Consider the following 19,218-nt stretch of genomic DNA (forward strand, 5'->3'; position numbering starts at 1 on the left):
ATCATACAATTAAATTCCACGATGAATGTTCTATAAACAACAAAAATTTACACTCGGGCAGGGGCGGATGCATTGAGGGGCAGGGGGTCAGCTGACCTCCCGAACTGAGTGAATGTCCAAGGATAACTTCTTCGAATTTTAGTAAATGTCCATGGATGACTTGGGTGCTGCCCTTTTAAAGGTTGGAGTTGCCCTTCATATATGCCCTTCAATTGCTTGATAAAATGCATTAGAGAGGTGTTGCCCATTTACAGACTAGTCCTAATATTATTTACCTCTAACTTGTTTGTTGGTTGTGATTACAATTGTAGGCAGAAAAAAAGAACAAAGTAAAAAATTATCCAAAAATGCAAAGTAAATGAAATTGTGATCTCAGAGAATAACAAAACATCATCATTCTTGGACAAACATGTTAATGAGATGTAATGATATCAAACAATGTTAGTGTGTTCAAGGTAAGTGTGTTTCTTTGTTAAGCATTCATATGGGAGCAGCCTTGGAACATGTTAGTTACACATGCAAATGAGGCATTAACATGTGTACAATATGTCTTTCCAAATGACTTTAAGTCTACCAAAACTCGATGAAATGACGACATGCATACTATTTTTGTTAAGCATTCATATGGGAGCAGCCTTGGAACATGTTAGTTACCCACGCAAATGAGACATTAATAAGTGTGCAGTATGTCTTTCCAAATAACTTTAGGCCTACCAAGACTCGATGAAATGACAATATGCATGCTATTTCTGTTAAAAAAAATTTACGCGCGCCCCCTAATATTATTTCCTGATCCGCCACTGCACTGGGATCCATGCAAGTCTCTCTTCTTCTCCTATAAAACTCGCGTGGAGAGAGGTGGGACCCTGAAAAGACAGGCATACGAAGCAAAGTGGAGGAAAGATAGAGGCAAGAGGGGACGGAGCATCCTACAAAGACGCTTTTTCTTTCTTCTCTAAGATTGTCCCTCTTTATGTTGAGAAGTGGGGATGGCCTTAACTAATAGGGGTTTGATCTGGGTTAGGCAATAAAACAGTGATCATGGGTGGTCCTTTAGCAACAAACGAAATGGAATGTAGGGCATCCGATTTAGCTTTTGTTTCTTCATCGAATTTAGGCAGGTATTTATTTCTCTCCTCTCTAATCAAATGCATTGCTTCCCACAACTAGTATTCTATACCTACTAGTTCATCATTCTGCCTCTGCATTTATTTTTTTTGTATTTTAAGTTTCTCTCGACACTTGATTGAATTTGCACGAGATACCCTATTAAACGTAAAAGACATAAGCGGAAAAATTCTATGAGTTTGGAGGGAAACTTATCAACAATCACAATGACAGTTCTCATTTCAATCACACATTTTCATGTGTTTTTTTTTTACTTTTTCACGCGACAATATGTTGTTAGTTTATAATAAAGCCATCGGAATCTTCCAGATATAAGTTATTTCTTCTCGTAAAATTGAGTGGTCTCAGCATTTGTTCTTCTTTAGAAAAATCCGAACACATAGAGTGTTGAAGAAGGGATAGAAAGGAGAAAAAGGAGAAAAAGGAAAGGGTGATAGAGCTAGTTCCTTGAACAAAGGAGATATAACAAGTTGAAAATAGAAGTTACTACAATTTACAGCAGTGAAATATGCAGTAACTTCCAAACTAGGTTTAATAATGGAAGTGAAGTCCAAGTTTGAATAAGATGCAATTTTGAGATAAAATGCAAGCTAAGTCTTGGAAGAGACCTCCCTCTTCCGTTAGAGAAAATTTTCAGTGTGTCTGAAACACGAGGCGGTACATCACATGTCATTATACAATTGAAGAAAAGTTTAGTTTTCAAGTGTCTTTCTAATTGTATAATAACATGTGACGTATCGCTCCATATTTCAGGCCCTTCCTTTACAAGTATGGCTTGGTAGGTTTTAATAATTTAATTAACAAAAATTAGCATAATTAAGTTTGTTAGTTGATTAAGTGGCATCATGCAAATAATATAAAAAGTTGGCTGCAGCTGACTTGTTTGTTTTAAAAACTATTATGCTTAATTTCTTTTGAGTCATTAACGTATGAAGTGCTTTTGTCATAGGTTAGCTTTAAAAGATGTACAAAATATTATATCATATATAAGTTGTGGACTAAAACGATGCAGTTTATTGGTGAATAACGATTGATAATCACATCACTAAAAGTTTGTTTAGTGACAGATGAGTAATTGTAATTACTTTATTATATAAAAAGTAGGGATTTAAGTTGGTTGGAAAATGATATGTCTTCAAACTACGGTATAAGCATTCTTATATCTACTACACTCATCATTCATTACAGAAAGATAGTTAGTAGTTACAGGATGAGTGTTTTAGACAAAAAGCATGTGATAAGTGCTCTAAACAATCGATACATATGCGCATACAATCGAGAAATAGTTAAGATTGTGATAAGAAAGGGAGTTGGTTTGCTCTAATATCATTGCATTAAAAGGGCAAGATTTAGAATGACTTAAAATTAACTTAAAGAAAAGAGAAAGATTAAGGAAAGTGGAGTTACAAAGCATGAAGGAATGTGATTTTCTTCTCACTTTTGTATGATTCAAAGTTAGCTAAGCCATCCAATACTAATACTAGAAAACCAATTAGTACATAATAGTAACTTACTCTTCATAATTGAGCAAGTAATGAATCATTATAGTGGATAGAGTTTTTTTCTTTAATCCGCTATAAGTATTCACTGTAAGTTTAGCTCAAAGCTATCGGGATAGAACACAACCCCCTTTTTTAGAGATTTTTCAGTGTGTCTGGAACATAGAGTTGTATACCACACGTTATTATACAAGTGATTATATACTTGAAAAAATAAATTTCAACTACTTAAATTATATAGCATTGTATACCGGATCATATTTCCAACATACTGAAAAATTTCTTCCACTCTCCTTAATATCGATTATAATCAAAATATAATTAACAACTAAAAATGGAGCTAGCTTATGATAACACACCCACCTGGAACCCTATAAAATGAAAAAGAAAACTTCAATGAGTGGCAAGGTTTTTGGGATATTAATTCGTTATACCCAAGAAAGGAAAAAAAGAAGAAGATATGAATTATATCAAATAATTAATTTTCTTATCGTGTGATTGAATTGAAAACACCAATTTTCCTTTCCATAATTGTGTTTGCATATCTCATCGAACGTCAGCCGTAAATATTATGAAAAATCATTACCAAAATCATAAATTTGAAAACAAATATTTTGAAAATAATGATGTCTCTTCATTTATTTGTAACTGTTTTTATTTTATTTGTATATGACAAGAAAATTGATAGAATCGAGATATTGTAATGGTTTGGTCAACTGATAGCCTAATTTTTATTGACCAAAAAAAAGGCCTAATTTTTAGTACCCGCGTTGAAGAAAGGATAGCGTAACCGTAACGTTCCTTCGCAGATTCACATTCCTCCTCTACATTCATTCGCATCTCTCCTTTGTTCCTGGCGATACAAATTACGCACCACCTCGTGGATGCAATTCATAAGCTTAAATCACGATAACGATATGTCGACTTCGATGCTTGAAGTAACAACACCGTCAAATTCGCTTATCGGTAAAATATTATGAAAAATGAGAACATGAAAATAAAACATGATCTTCGATAATACAAGTGCGCATAATATCATGCTATAAGTTAAATCCGACATATTTTGAGCTCGGCGACCATATAACTATGTCATATTATTAGTTTATATGTTATAATAATATGTTTTTGGTTAAAAGCATGACACAATGCCGATCGATCGCAACACAAGAAGGAGAAATTTTCAAGTGTTCCTGTCACTTGTGCCCCAATGGTGTTCTTCACCTGTGAAAATTTAACACCTAATTTTAGTTAATTAAAATGAAAGTAAAAAATATCTTATGAAATTTTCACTGTGAGAACGTCACCTGCCGCAAGTGCCGATACCCCTAAATTTTTCTCCACAAGAAAAGGAAGGAAACTTAAATTGCAGAGCTAGTTTAATAAAAATAAATAAAACTCGCGGTGATGGAAGAAACAGCTCTGGACCAAGGGACTCCAACAAGATCAATCAAAACAGCAACAAAAAACTACAGAAAGTACAAATGATTAGTACGTTGCATATTTAAAATATAATCTTAACTAAAAAATGTAATAAAAATTCACGAGTTATAATGTAATAAATAACTGATTTGTTGCATATGTAGTATTAATTAAAATAAATGAATTGTTATTAACACTTCAAATATCTCATTCTACACTCCAAACATTTTTTATATTATGAAAGAAAAATACACATTAGTATAAGAAGTGTAGAATGAGATTTTTGGAGTAACAATAATATTTTCTAAAATAATTACCTATTATAATATGATTGAATTAAAAATAATACGAGGCGGTTAAGACTGAACAACTTCTCAGTCACGTCCCAACCTACTATTTAAAGTTGATTAATAATTAGAAAAGATCCCGTTGCCTAAAACCCAGCGTGCGACCAAAATAAAAAACTAGGATAGAAAAATATTTATTTAAAAGGGAATTGAATTGAGCCACAGCCACCGTAGCACGACAGTTATACTCCCAAATCTCGCCTATTCAACTTCTTCTGTCGCCGATTTAATCGTAACGGTCATATTTCATCATATATTCCCACATTCCCAACTGTCCGATCACTCCCCGAAAAAGCACTTTTGTGAAGCCGCCTTCCTTCATACTCTGATTTCTCACTCTCCCTCTCTCTCTCTCTGCTTTCCTAATTTTTTTTTTTCATTTTTTTCGCGATTGTTTACTTTTCTCAGAGCCGCGGAACTCGCAGGGATAGTCGGAGGTTTTGCTTTTAGGTCCCTGGAGTTTTGTTAATTTGCGACGGGTTAGGGTTTTTGGAGGATGAGATTTGAATGGGATTTTGTGTTTCTGCGATGGTAGCTGCTGTGTCGACGACATTGAACCCCAAGGCCGCGTCCCAAGGAGGAGGTCGTCCCCAAAACGGCACCGTAAGGCCTCCTCTTCTGCCTTCTGAACCCGACAATGGCGTCGCCGTTCCTCGCCGCCTCAAAGCTCGGGAGGTCACTTCCCGGTACATGTCCTCCTCATCTTCTACTTCTTCCTCTACTTGTTCGAATTCGAGGCGTTGTCCCTCTCCGTTGCCGTCCAAAACCGGCGGTTCGACGGCGGCGACGCCGTTGTCGCAGTCTGTGAAGCGCTCGCAATCGGTGGAGAGGACGAGAGCTGTCACTCCTCGCCCAAATTCTTTGAATTTGAGGACCGGGAATGGTGGTGCTGGCGGCGGTGAAATGTCCGCGGCTCAGAAGCTACTGTTCACTTCAACGAGGAGCTTATCGGTGTCGTTTCAGGGCGAGTCGTACTCTCTCCAGGTGAGTAAAGCGAAACCGGCGCCGTCTCCGAGTACAAGGAAGGGCACGCCGGAGAGGAGGAAGGCGACGACACCGTTTAGAGCAGATCAGAGTGAGAATTCCAAGCCGACAGAGCAGCAGCGGTGGCCTGCGAGGTTGCGACAACCGAATAGTATGAATAGGAGCTTGGATTGCACGGATGAGAGGAAGAGGATGAATGGATCTGGCGCCAATGTGGTTAGAGCATTACAAAGCTCAATGGGGGATGATGTTGATGGGAGATTGAGGTTGAATTCCTGCAATTTAGGCTCAGTGAAAGCTACTAAGGCTGTTGATGGGGGCAATTCAGGTAATACAGAGTCTGAGACCGAGGCTTGTTCGAATTTTGATAGTGTGTCTTTTGGCAGTTCTACTTCAGGACCGCACGAGCTTGGTAGTGGCGGTGGTGGCGGCACCAATGGCTACGTTGGCGTTGGACAAGCACCACGGCCTAGAGGGATAGTTGTGCCTGCGAGGTTTTGGCAAGAGACTAACAATAGATTGCGCCGCCAATCAGAGTCTAATAAGGGTAATGCAACCAAAAATATGGGTTCTCCTAAACATATTGAGAGCAACAGGTTATCTATGGATAGTCCAGTGTCATCTCCTCGAGGTGTTATGAATAGCAGGGGGCAGTTATCCCCTATTCGTGGAGCTGCTGGGCCTGCTTCGCCTAGTAAGCTCAGCAGGTCGTTGGTGCCATCTTCGCCTATGAGGGGATTGAGCCCTTCTCGGATGAGGAATGGAGTGTTGGCTACTCCAAGTAGTAATTTGAGCGTGCCTTCAGTTTTAAGTTTCGCTGCTGATGTTCGAAGAGGAAAAGTTGGAGAGAACCGGATGGTTGATGCATATGTGGTGAGGCTATTACATAACCGGCTCTTGCAGTGGCGTTTTGTAAATGCAAGAGCTGATGCCGCCCTAGCTGCACAGAGGTCCAATGCAGAGGTATAGCTTCTGAACTTTATCCTTAATGTCTGGCTTATTGTTTGGTTCCACATATTGAATAGATTTGTTTTGTTAACTATTTTCTTGTTTATGGGACCTTTGTTTTTATAGGGGAATTTGACTGCTTTTGGGTTTCTTTTTCTTAATTGACCACCTTTACATCTCTTGGTTGTAGAATTTATCATCATAAATTTAAGTTGTGATTCAGGTTTCGAGTCTCTTAATATTATATGGCATCCCTTTCAGTTTTGTTCATAATATATTGTCGGTTATCCCCTCGAATGTTCCAAGTTGGATATTGATGCGTAAATTGAAAGGAGACTTGTATTTGCAGTCAATGTTGAAGTAAGCTAAGGTATTCTGTGTTGTGTGTTCTGATCTAAAAACATGTTTGGGGAGGATGAATGACGTAAAACAGGGGTGCTAAGTTGTAAGTTGTGACTTGTGGGAAAGGGAAAAAATGGATTCTTTTAATTCCTTTGGTGTTACTTGTCATGTCATGCATATTTGTGTATTGATGAGAACCTTTAGGGTGGTTAGCTAGATAGCTTCTTGGCGCAAAAGCATGATGATGGAAGTTTAACATGCAGCTTGGTGGCAAAATGCTGTATTGAATTATTATTGCCATATGAGATCAATAGGCTTTTGTTTGGGAATCTTCTTCCAAACACATACTAGATTAATTATTTTCCTGTTTTGACTATCAAAGTGGAACTTGTTGTTGTGCAGGAATAGTATTCTATAAATTTTGTTTTCAGAACTTGGGATGAAAGTGATTTGTAGATAGATGTGGATAGTTACCACTGATTAGAACTTATTGTTTTAAAAAGGAATCTAAAGTACCATGAATAAATATTGAATGAGTGAAGGATGCATGAATTCAGGATTAACTGCTTCTCCTTGCTTTGTTATATGTGTTATACTTAATTCTTAACTCTAATTTTAGTTGTCTCAAATTCCTTCCATCAGGGAAGCCTCTATAATGCATGGGTAACGAGTTCAAGACTTTGTGAATCTGTAAGACAAAAACGGATTGAGTTACATCTGCTGAGGCAACATTTGAAGATAACATCCATCCTAAAGGGGCAAGTAAGACCTCTGACTACATTTTGCTTTTATTTCTTATCAATCTTTGGCCTGGTTATTCATGATTTTCAGTTCATGTCCATGTTAGTTCTGCTTCTAAAGGTCATCTAGTGCTCAATTTTCAGTTACACACATGCACAGATAGATCGACTGAAATCTGAAAAATTACTTATTCTTTAGAGGAAAGAATTATGTCTTTGTCTTAATGGCCGTTTTGTACTCCTCGATGCATGCATTGTGTTGAGTTTAATCCCCTATCTTGATGAGTGCAGATGACATATCTGGAAGAGTTGTCACTTATGGATCGGGATTACTCGGATTCTTTGTCAGGGGCCATCGAAGCTTTGAAAGCTAGCACACTCCGTCTTCCAGTTGTTGGAGCAAGGGTATGTACCTCTCATATATCTCTTCTTTAGTTAGTTCCTTATATACCCTGACAGCTCATTGCCTAACAATTTATCATTTTTTTGGCTCTTCATTGCTACAGGCTGATGTCCACAATGTGAAGGATGCTATTTCTTCAGCAGTTGATGTGATGCAAGCGATGGCATCATCAATATGCTTATTGTTATCGAAGGTGACTTTCTTTTATTTTTATCATTGGAATCCTTGCAATCTATGTTTGTTTTTTGCATCTATAATTAGTTCAGGACCATGATGAAGGGTGAGTTGATTGTTGTTATCCGCAATTTTATTCATTGTGCATGCCTTAAAAAAATCTATGCTTAGAGTCCTTCCAGGACTGCAAATAGAGTGTGATAGTTGACTAACTATGGTTGTAGATATAAACGATGTAGTTTAGAAATTCAGAATTATTGCTGCTACCTGTGCTGGCTTTTTGAGCAGAATACAGTATAAATCACACGTGACAACTATGAAATCTAATGGGTATAACAAAAGGGTTCCGTGGGTTTTCACTTATCAATACCAGTGGTTAGAAAGATCTTATAAACATGGAGCGATGTGTATGTAAAATGTTTTATATCACTCGCAAAGCATTTAGCTCTAGCTCTCTTTGGATGTGGAGCAGCCAATAATCATGTCCAATAACAATGCATTTGGCCCTAACCGAGTAACTATCTAACTTCCTGTTTAAAATTTTGATTTTTTTTTTTTTCAATTGGTCTGAAACCACATGTAATTGATAGGTTGGGGATGTGAACTTTTTGGTGGCTGAACTTGCAAATATAACTGCGAAGGAGCATGCTTTGCTTGGTCAGTGCAGAGATCTATTGTCAACAGTTGCAGCCATGCAGGTAAGATTCGTATTTGGTTTCGGTTTCAATATCTAATCACCCATTGGATAGGAAGTAGACACCAGTTTAGTAGTTATTGATGTGAATTTTCCCATTATTTTACCATGAGATAAACCCTACCCTCGTTAGTTATTCCTGAACAATTCTGCTGTATAATCTGTACCATTGATTTTGTGAAAAGGTAGAATGATAGATGTGACAACAATATATGACGTTATCGGTGCTGATACATTTTGTGGTTTATAACAATGCACACTGGCCTTCTTTCAGATTCCTCGTGCCTTATTTCTATCCACTTGACATAAAGTATCACGTAGAAGAATATGATCCGGATCGATTGCATTATTCCCTGTACTTCTACAACCTCAAATTTTATTCCGATCCAAAACCAATCATGAAACTTTGTTCATAACGGAAACTCCTACCTCAGTTTAATTTCTAGAAACTCAAAGGTCCCGAAAACTTCGCCTAATTTTGGGAGGCAGTGTAACCAATCATTTTAGGGGTAGAATTTGAGTGGTGCAGCATTCTATTCTCCAATACCTTTTAACATTCCTGTCCTCTCTTTCTCATTGTTTATCTTATCTGCAAAAATTTCTGTTTTTAATACTCAGGTGGAGGAATGTAGCCTCAGGACACATATTTTACAACAGAAACGCGTACCTGACAGCCTCGCGGCGGAAGTGTAAAGCTAAACCGTATTATGACTGCCTAAACAGCTAACATCAACATCAGATTCTTTTTCCTTTTGCACAAATTTTACCTTCGAATCCGTGAAGCCGAAGCGAAAACAAGAGAAGAAGACTCTAATATGCCTGTTGCTGTGTTTAAGGTACTACGCGGAATTGAGAAGTTTACGTGCATAGATAGCAAGAAATTTGTGTTGTCAATACCAAATTAATTTGTATACACCTTTACTTTGTCCATAAGTAAAGAGGAAGGATAGAGATCTACTCCGGATCTCAGATGAGGCAATCCAAACCACTCAAATTGAATTCGACGGGCTCCATTAACTCATTCCGTTGGCCACCTCACATAAACCAATGCCTCGGATTTCCGGGTTCTTAGGCTTTGGACACTAAGGTCTGGAGAGGATCCAAATTCCAAGAGGAAAATATGTGTAAATATGTGCAGTGATGCTTTTAATTTTTGTTTAATTTAATAGCTTTTGAAGATAACATCGATAAGGTTTGAATCTAACAATATTTTATAAAGTGTACGGGATAATTAGCTGAAATTAAGAAGGGTGTAGTCAATTTGGATTTCAGATGATTTTAATAGACTTTATTAAGTGATAGATTTCAAAGGATTTTAATAGACTTTTCAATCCTATATCGATTTTGACATATTTATATGGATTTTCATTATAGATTTCAATGGTTTGGGTAGATTTTGATTATGGATTTCATAAGATTTCTAAGCATCATCAAACTTCTATCCCATTCTCCCACTCCAAAAACCCCAAAAACCCTCTTGCGCTTTTTATCAAACACCTGGAGGACCCAATTCACCACAACTAAACAAACCCCGCTGCTCTTTTTTCAAATACCCATCACCCACCAACTAAACACACCTCTTCATCCAATTCCCATAACCCAAGTCATAAAAATCAAATCTATGGATGGCAAGAGTTCTATGAGATTATATTACGACCCGCTAGGGTTTGGGAGAGAAGTTGGAGAGGAAAGAAAGGAGTGATAAAATGTGAATAAGCTGGATTGGGAATCCTAGGGGTTGAGGTGGGGTTCTTTTTTCTCTTGGTTATGTATATTTGTGATCACAAATCCAACAAAATCCACAACTTCATGAAATACTGTCAAATCCTTGATTTTTTTTTTAATACCCCTAGATTTATAATCATTTTAAAAATCCCTATCAAAATCTATATTGACTACCTATAGATTTAGATGTATTTTTAAAATTCTCTTAAATCCTAATTTGACTACACTATGATTTCAAAGTCTTTTAAAATACTCTTTCAAAATCTTGATTGACTATACTCTGATTTGAAAGTCTATTAAAATCTGTATTAAAAATCTTGTGAAATTCTATCAAATCCTAATTTGACTATACTCCTCTAAAGTTTATGAGAAAATTTTTACAAATGAATTAGAAGTTTAGGGAGGATTTTGACAAAAAATAGTGTTATCCACACTTACTTCTCACCAATACTTCATATTTTAGATCGTTAGATCAAAAAAATTGAAAAAAAAAAATGAATGATAAAAAATTAACAATGATCGGTAAAACTGAAAGTGCCCGCGTGTTGTATGAACAACGCAATGCCAATCACGAGAGAAAAGAATGGAGAGAAGTGCAGGTGGGGGACCCACACAGCATCTTTGAGAGACGCGGCGAAGCGAATGGATTAGAACAAATAGTTGATGTGTGTCCCTTTCCTACGTCTGCCTTTTTTATTTTCGAAAAAAACAAAAATAAAAATAAACAAATAAAAAAAAACTATAGGTGGTGACGCCGAGGAACCCACTTCCAACGGCGGAGGTTTTTGCCCGTGGATGGGGGCTGACGTGCACCGCACCATTTCTCGCTTTCTTTTTTCTTTTGGTCAAAAATTTCTTGCTTTTCTGGGTCCCACTTCTCCCCCACTTCAAATCCATCCGTTGATTCTCCTTTCGGTTGCGGTCCTCTCTTCCATTTATCCATCCCTGCCTCGCCGGCCTCTGACACAATACCTCCACCCTGTTGTTTAGATGGCACGTGTTAGTTTTCTGATCTTCTACTCTTTGTACCTAAATATACCACTATCATAATAGAAAAACGATGCAACTCACAAATCACCGTTTTCAAATTGAGTGAACTTCACCTTTGTTTTTTTCTTGATGAGAATGGTTCAATGAAGTTGAAGTGTATACATAAGAATTGTTGATTTAGCGATATTCAGTCTCTACTTAGTTAGAGAAGGTTTGAGTTGAATTGTCATGTTATAGATGTGTTAACAACTTGTTGAAAAAATAGCTTATTATAAAACGTTGTGACTCATTCTCCACTTTTTAATGCATCTAAAATGGGACCAGTTGATGACTTCGCAACCGATGTTAGCTCTCAAGTTTTTCAACTTGAGACTCAGTTAATGTTGTGGTCCACAGATTAGCTAAGTTTACTTTATATTTAAACTTGATTTTTTATTATTTTGGAGAACCTCCTAATCTCATCCAAGTTGTTCTTTTGAAAGATTATATTAATTGTCTAATTATCAATATAATGCTATCGCTTTGCAAAAAGATCTTTTTGTATGGAAAATCTTAAAATACCCAAAAAAAAAAAGAAGAGAAAAATCAGGTTGATGCTTATCAGTCATGATGAATATAAGACTTTTTATTAATCTTGTTGGGGACGGGTGGGCAGTTGTATATTCGTCACATTATCATTTTTTTTTTAATAACCGATAGTATCTACATCAAGGGGTGAGGGAGTGGGATAAACCTTACAATGAGTTTATCATAATAATGTTGTTTAACTTCGCTTTTTGTGCGAGTCGAACTTAAGCCATCTTACTTAGAAAAGAAATATCAATAGATTGTACGTAGTACTAAGTTGGCTTGTTACATTATCACTTAACATGTGATTTAACGGCAAATTTAAATATTATATAATGATATATGACATTGCAGCTAAATAATAACTCTGTATATAAAATTGCAATATTTTAAAGATATGTATATGGTTACAATTGAACTCAAACTTGAAGATGCAAAGTATAATTTACTCTATCAATATGCACAAGATAAAGCAAATGGCATGGCATTTGCATTTCCCCAATCTTTGTGTTATCTCAAACAAGAGAAATGTTAAAGAGACTCTCTCAAAAGTGGAACTCTTCATGGACTCTTTACCACCTCATGCTTGTGGCACAATGTTTTATAATGTTGGCATGAAAATTGATGTTAAACAGTGAGGCGACAGAGAGTACATGTAGAGTCCCGCTTTGAAAGCTAATTTGGGGTTGATATGCTGTGAAAAAGAAAAAAGCATTGTTTTTTAAAGTATGGGTAGAGTTGTTTCTGCTGTTTTGAACCCATACTTTTGCAAAAAGATATTTTTTTTATTTACCAAACACAATTTTAACCTCAACCCTTTTAAAAAGCGGCTTTAAAAAAAAATCTGCAATGCCAAACTGGTCCTGAGAGTGCTCCCTTCACATTTCTACTCGAACAAAATCAGAAGCACATCTGACGTCGACTAAATTATAGACCACATGTTGTCACCTGTTACGTAAGCATTTTTTCCATTTTTTCAGGTTGAGATCATTTTTCCATTATTGTTTCCCTTTGTTTCAAGTTCAAGTTTTTATTTATATGCTTGTTGCTGCACATGTTTTCCAGGTGGTAGAATGCCATCAACCCATAGTTACGCATAAAGTATTGCCATCATGTCACATGTTGAAAAACTGTGGTAACGAGAAAAACTTTCTTACACCTCGATACGCCATTATCACACGTTGAAATACCACTCAACACGCAATATCATGTGCAAACGCTACCATCGCACTATGGCAAAAAATGAAAATACATTTGTGTTGTTAGTAATTCACGACAGTGTATTGAGAATATTGATAAGTTTTAGTCCACGATAATAATAGAAATTTCAAGAGTAAATTACATAAAATTACCTTAATTATAGACCGAACCACAATTTCATACCTTATGTTTTAAATGTTGCAATGTTATACCTCAACTTATGAATTCATTACAATGTCAAACCTCCGTTAAAAAATCTGTCAATTGCTGTCGCAGATTCGTTCTAGTTTGTCTTCTCTATTCATCAGCACATGGACTGACATTCAAATTTAAAAAAAAACCTAAAAATTAAAAATTAAAAAAATGAAAAAGGTTGGCGCGGAACCTTCTTTTCCTTCCATCGTGCTTCCCAGAACATCCTCATCAACGCTTCCCCGCCACCCTCCCCGACCTCCCCAACCTCAATACCTCGACCTTACCGAAGATTAGAGTCGGCGATCAGATTCACCCAATCCCCTCCTTCTAATTTCGATTTCCTAGGGTTTCCCCAAAACCCTTATACCTTTTGCTCTCCCCCGTATCCATTTCCCCATTCGCTGGAAACCAATTCCCAGGAAACCTCGAGATTTCCGCCGAACCCTCCACCTCCACTGCTTCGTTCGAAACCAGAACGACCCCGACTCCGCCTCTCAACCGGGTCTCCGCCAATTCGCTCTGATACCCGCTCGTCTTCCTCGGAGTCGTGGCCGAACGGGTCTCCACCAAATCACGGAGTTGCATAATTGCAGCTATTTCATTCGAGCTCCAATTCGGATTGCTCGAGTTTCTTCCAGATTAAACCGATTCGACAATGATGGCAGAGGGACTTGTCATTTGGGGAAATCAAAATTGGGTTTTGCGGGTTCATGGGTTTTATCATTTTTCGTAATTTTTGCCTCGGTTGAGAGGATGAAGCAGGAGCAGAATTGGGTTGACGGGACAAACGAATGTGGATGTTGTGGTTGGTTGCAGACGAGATGCGGGTGCGGTGGGGATGGATTTGATGAGTTTGATTGCTGCTTTTTTGCTCGAATTGAAGAGACCCAGGAGGAAGGAAAGAAAAGAGGTTATTATTCGACCCATCGGGGCTGTGGGAGGAGTCGGGGGGGGGGACGACGGGTGTTCTGAGGGGAAATGAGGGAGAGTATTAGGCCGGAGATAATGAGAGGTAGAAGAGAAACTTCAAAAATAAAAAATCCTGGACGAAAAAAATCAGTGGAGGGTGAAAAGAATTTTAGAAATAATCAAACGCCAGCGAGGACAATCCGGTGGCCGGAGAAGGAAGAGGACTTCGCCGGAGTTACGAAGGCGAGGGTGGCGTCTGGTGTGGGAGAAGGAGAATGCACGGTGGTGGTGATAGTGAATGAGGTACTAAGCTCAGTGGTGGGACCCTATTCAATATTTTAATTTTTTTTGTTAAAAAAATTCTTAATTTTTAATATTGAATTAATTTGTCCATCTAGTTTATTGAGTGAGGCGACCTATAAGCTGCGAAGCGATTAATAGAAAAATTGATAGATTTTTTTAATGATATCTGATATTGAAATGAATTTATAAATTGATGTATAACATTACAATATTTAAAATATAAAGAATAAAATATAATTCAGTCTATAATTAAAGTAATTTTGTGAAAATCATCCAAGCTTCAATAAGACAATCTCATGTCGAATTAGACTAATATGAAGTTCACTATTGTTGTAGATGATGTAGTTAAAACACTATTTAAATTTCCACGTGTCGTCATCATCGTGATTTAATCAGACGGATCATAATGACAGGGGGTGCATGCATATCATACAGGTGTAATTCTCAGATGATGTACGGCCAGGACAATCCCATGGAAACCTGCGTCGAGAGGCGGCAATCACCGACACGTCACCCTTGCCATTATCGACAACTCCTCCAAAAATAAAACAAATAATTGAAAACTGAAAATTTAAATTTAAAAAAAATAAATAAAAAAAGAAGGAAGAACACCGGAATATTCAACGCAAAACTGATCGGCTCCGATTATCGTATTTCCTCTCGGAATACATTATTCACTTATCACTTCTAATTACGAGTACTCATTTGCTATTAGTTGAACAAAATCTCTCTCTCTCTCTCTCTTTCTCATAGATTTCTCTCTCATAGGTTAATAGTACTTAGACAAAAAGGTTCAGAAGCTTGCGATCCTTCAGATCGCCGCCACCGCTTTCAAAGGTCCTCGTCGTTGTCGTAGTCATCACCGACTCCTCCGAATCAAACGACACCGTATCCCTCCGCCGCTGATCCATCGCGGCACTTACGCAGATCCACATTCCCCTCCCTCTTCCTCTCTCTGCCGCCACGAGATTCGGCTTCAGAGAGAGCCCCGCCGCCTCGAACGGCTGGAGTCGCTCCGCGTCGTAGTATGCCGACGCCGACGGATAGTAGCGGTTTTTCGGCGTGCATGCGCCTCTGCTGAACGCGTCCGAAGACTCGTCGAGGGTAGGCGTAGTGAAAGCCTGTAACGGCCTCAAAGCGCCGCCGCAGAGCACCGTTTCGACCGCCGACTGGCACACGTGCCAGTTCCCGCTCGACAGAAGCCCCACCGCTCCGTTCACCGGGTTCACCGTGCGGCCGCACGCTTCGAACAGCAGAGACTGAAACAGAGCTGATCGAGAAAAAGGAAAAATATGGATTAATTGATGGCAAATATTAATCGTGTAAAATTATTGCAATATTGTTTAATTAATTGATTGATTGTTTACCGGGGCGTTGGTTTTCCGGTACGGCGGAGACGAAGGAGAGTAGATCGCTGCGGCCAAAGAACTTGGCAAGGAACAGGGTGGCGTTGCCTTGGGCTTCGGGAGAGTCGATCCAGTACAGGCACGACCTCAGTATGCATGTGTCGCTGCATCCCTTCCGGAGCACTCGGCAGCCGTTGCAGCTCATCTCCACCGCCCGATCGGCCTCCCTCCAAAACAAATCAAATCAACGGTGAGTGATGAAATCTCTCTCTGAGTTGAAAGTTGTTTGGTTTGTTGAGTTTGTTGAGGGGAGGGAGTGAGAGTGTGGGTCTTGAAGCTGCGCTTTGGTATTTAGAGAAGCAGGAAGAAGAAACTAGAGAGAGACTAGAAGATAGAGAGAGAGAGGGAGAGAGAGGAGAGAGAGGAGAGAGAAGAAACTGTGGTTGAGTTTAGGAGTTTAGTGAATGTTTTCCGCATTCGCTTTTCATCATCCTCCTCTTTATTTTGTCTTTGAAATGAATAAATAATATAACAAGAATATGAAAACAAATTGTAGTAGTTAACCATAATTATTTTCTTTCCTGATTGACTAGTTTGATATCAAAATTATGTAGTATACGGGATATTTTTTTCTCTTCTGAATTATAAGTTCGACACTAAAATTATAGTAATTCAATCTAGTATGTGGCTTGGCCTAAATGTCTTACTCTAATATAAATTAGCATGCCGGCACACACAAAGAGTGTAAGAAATTTTTTTATTTTTGAACTAGGAGAGAGGAAGAGAGTGATAGAGAATGTGGGAGTTGAAAGTTTTTTTTATTTTTTATTAATTAGAGATATGTTAGGATTACATATAGGTTAGGTTTTTGAAAAAAAAAAAAAAAAAAGCAAAATTTGATTGTATGAAATTACATTTTTGCCCCATATTGCTTATTTATGTTATGTTTTAATTAAAGGGTTAAACTGGTAATTTCATAGGATTTTGATTGACAATTAGTGTTTTATTAATTAGTAGATATAATATGTTTTAAAAAATGACTTGTATAAAATGGACCCACCATTCAAGGGAGGAGCTAGGACTTTTTTCTTGGGTGGGCTAGCTGAAATTAGTATCATAAAATCATATGTTTATTTTTTGTTATATAAAATTATATAACAATCAATATAAAAGAACAACAATAGAATATAATCGATTCTTAAAATCATAATCCTAACTGACAACTTCAAGGACCATATAAATAATTAACCTACTAAATGAATCAAGAATAAGTAAATAAAGCGATTAAGAACATATCAAAGGTTGCATTCATTAGAAAATCACAACGAAAAGTAAACAATTGCAAAGATAGGGATTTAATTGTGAACTAAAAGAAAATTATTTTTCTTTTCTTGAGTAAGAAGTACAGAGGCTAAATCGCATAGGGTAAATGATCGTTTTCTTTAGCGAGAAGGGGGAGGGAAGATAGAACTAATTTATTACTTGTAGCATAAAAAATATTATTTGTTACATATCCTCAAATAAATATACATTAAATAATAACCTATATTGGAATTGAGTGGGCTACATAGGCTACATGTATTAACATAAGCCATTAAAGCATGAGTTTAAAAAATGATAGTGTTATTCACACACCTTTATTAATTTTTTGTCGTTGATCTTTGTTAATTCACTCGATCTGAAGGTAGAAAACTGAGAGGGATGTGTGAGAAATATAAATGACCGTAAATAACACTATACTTACAAAAAAACTCTCTAAACTACAGTCCACCTTAGCCTTGTGGTTGGCTCCGCCCGTACCACCATTACTGTTCATGACGAAGTCAGCTAAGGCCCACTGATGTCCCACTTAAAATTTTGTGCAAGTTAAAGATCATCATGCTTATAGAAGGGGCAGGGTACGTATTTGCTATATTATTCAGTATAATAATAAGCAATTATTATGATAAAATGTCTACAATTTAACTTAATGAAACTTAAAAAAGTACAGAAGATATTCTACTGTCATAAAAAACAACTCTCAAGTATAATTGGAGGTTTGGTCGCCCTTGCTAAAAATGTTTCTAGCTCCATCTCTTCGTTATCGTAATGTCCAAATTTAATAATATAACATACATCAAGTGTGTTTTTTATATCAAATTATAATATTTCTGAAACTGAAACATCTTGCGTTTGGTATTCTCGAACGTTTTGTGTATGACGGTGGACATTGGGTGGGGACCCACGAAGGTCCTGTCGAGGCGATATCTTCCAAACTCTGGGCGAGACAGAGCGGCTCCGTGTTTCCGCGACTATTTCTGACCCGATCTGACCGTCGGATCGCGGGGTTCGATTGGGCTTTGGCCGTTGGATTAGCATCACGGACGCTTTTTAATTATTGTTAAAGTGGGTTGAGGAAGAAGTGTTGGGGTGGGTGCCCAACTGCAAACTCGGCGCAAGCAGCTTTGAAGGCAGAGAGAAACACAAGACACTTCGAGTTCCGATGCGTAGACCGTCAATGACACCCTTCCTTATTCCTTCCCCCGCTGCCTTTACATGACTAAACTAAATTCTAAACGCACCTTCCTATATTTTATTCCCTCAATTTTTGCCTCGTGACTAATTTATTTTTTTAAAAGGAAACTAGGTGTCTTTGTCACAACAATTCATTATTTCGGAAGTCGAAATGACTCACAAACGTATTTCAGCATTTTCTGATCATCATCGTGTAACTCACAAACGTTAAGTTACGGGTTTGAATTCGTTTTAATAATTATTCAATTGGTTATTTTATGGTATGATGAAAAGAAAAAACTTGAACAATCCATAGGCTAATCAATAGTAATATTGCGAATAATTATTTGATTTAGCGACATAAATTTTTGTTTATACTAGAAAGAGGTGGTTGTTGACAAAGAAAATTCAAATAAATGTCGTGCTAACTAATAAAAGCAAATGAATGTGGGAGCAAAATTTATTCCTCAAGAAATCAATTAAATTCGGGAAAGTAGAGCCTCGATCATGCAAGCAAGATGCTACAATATCCCACTATCATGCCATGGCGGAATAAGCTTGTGGTTTAATCAACTCGCGTAGGAAGATAGAGAAAAGAGGTACAAAAGTGTTCAAAATTCTATAACAATCATCACAAACGCTCACTAACTTGAACGTCAAAATGTCTTTTACAGGTACACCTCCTCATTTTGTTCTTGGTGGCAAGCGAAAATGGTGTCTAAAGTTTTTTGTTGCGACTACAAAATTACTGGCTTCAAGATTAGAAGATCGAGTTTTTTGTACAATTTTGAAGCTTCAGTTTACCAGCACGG

The 19,218-nt window shown here is 37.4% G+C and overlaps 2 protein-coding genes across 4 annotated transcripts; one reads left to right on the forward strand and one right to left on the reverse strand.

Moving 5' to 3' along the window:
• Positions 1-4,471: 4,471 nt before the first annotated feature.
• LOC137717389 (QWRF motif-containing protein 2) lies at positions 4,472-9,860 on the forward strand. Of its 3 annotated transcripts, none has more exons than XR_015965359.1 (7): positions 4,472-6,340; positions 7,310-7,429; positions 7,699-7,812; positions 7,914-8,003; positions 8,575-8,682; positions 9,297-9,514; positions 9,613-9,860. XR_015965359.1 is itself a non-coding variant. In XM_068456751.2 (6 exons), exons 1-6 carry the CDS (start codon positions 4,901-4,903, stop codon positions 9,369-9,371), a joined length of 1,947 nt encoding a protein of 648 aa, XP_068312852.2. In that variant the 5' UTR covers positions 4,472-4,900; the 3' UTR covers positions 9,372-9,860. The 3 variants fall into 3 exon arrangements, 1 of the variants encoding a protein (XP_068312852.2); XR_015965358.1 differs by having other exon boundaries at positions 4,475-6,340; positions 9,618-9,860; XM_068456751.2 differs by having other exon boundaries at positions 9,297-9,860.
• A 5,326-nt stretch (positions 9,861-15,186) lies between these two features.
• Positions 15,187-16,414, reverse strand: LOC137718209 (LOB domain-containing protein 37). The gene is made up of 2 exons (XM_068457710.2): positions 15,935-16,414; positions 15,187-15,837 (listed from the first exon to the last, which is right to left on the reverse strand). The coding sequence occupies exons 1-2, from the start codon at positions 16,116-16,118 to the stop codon at positions 15,347-15,349; spliced, it is 675 nt and encodes a 224-aa protein (XP_068313811.2). The 5' UTR covers positions 16,119-16,414; the 3' UTR covers positions 15,187-15,346.
• Between the last annotated feature and the right edge of the window lie 2,804 nt (positions 16,415-19,218).

Source organism: Pyrus communis, chromosome 8, assembly GCF_041283825.1.
Source record: "Pyrus communis isolate YQ-2024b chromosome 8, ASM4128382v1, whole genome shotgun sequence".
Classification (NCBI taxonomy): domain Eukaryota; kingdom Viridiplantae; phylum Streptophyta; class Magnoliopsida; order Rosales; family Rosaceae; genus Pyrus; species Pyrus communis.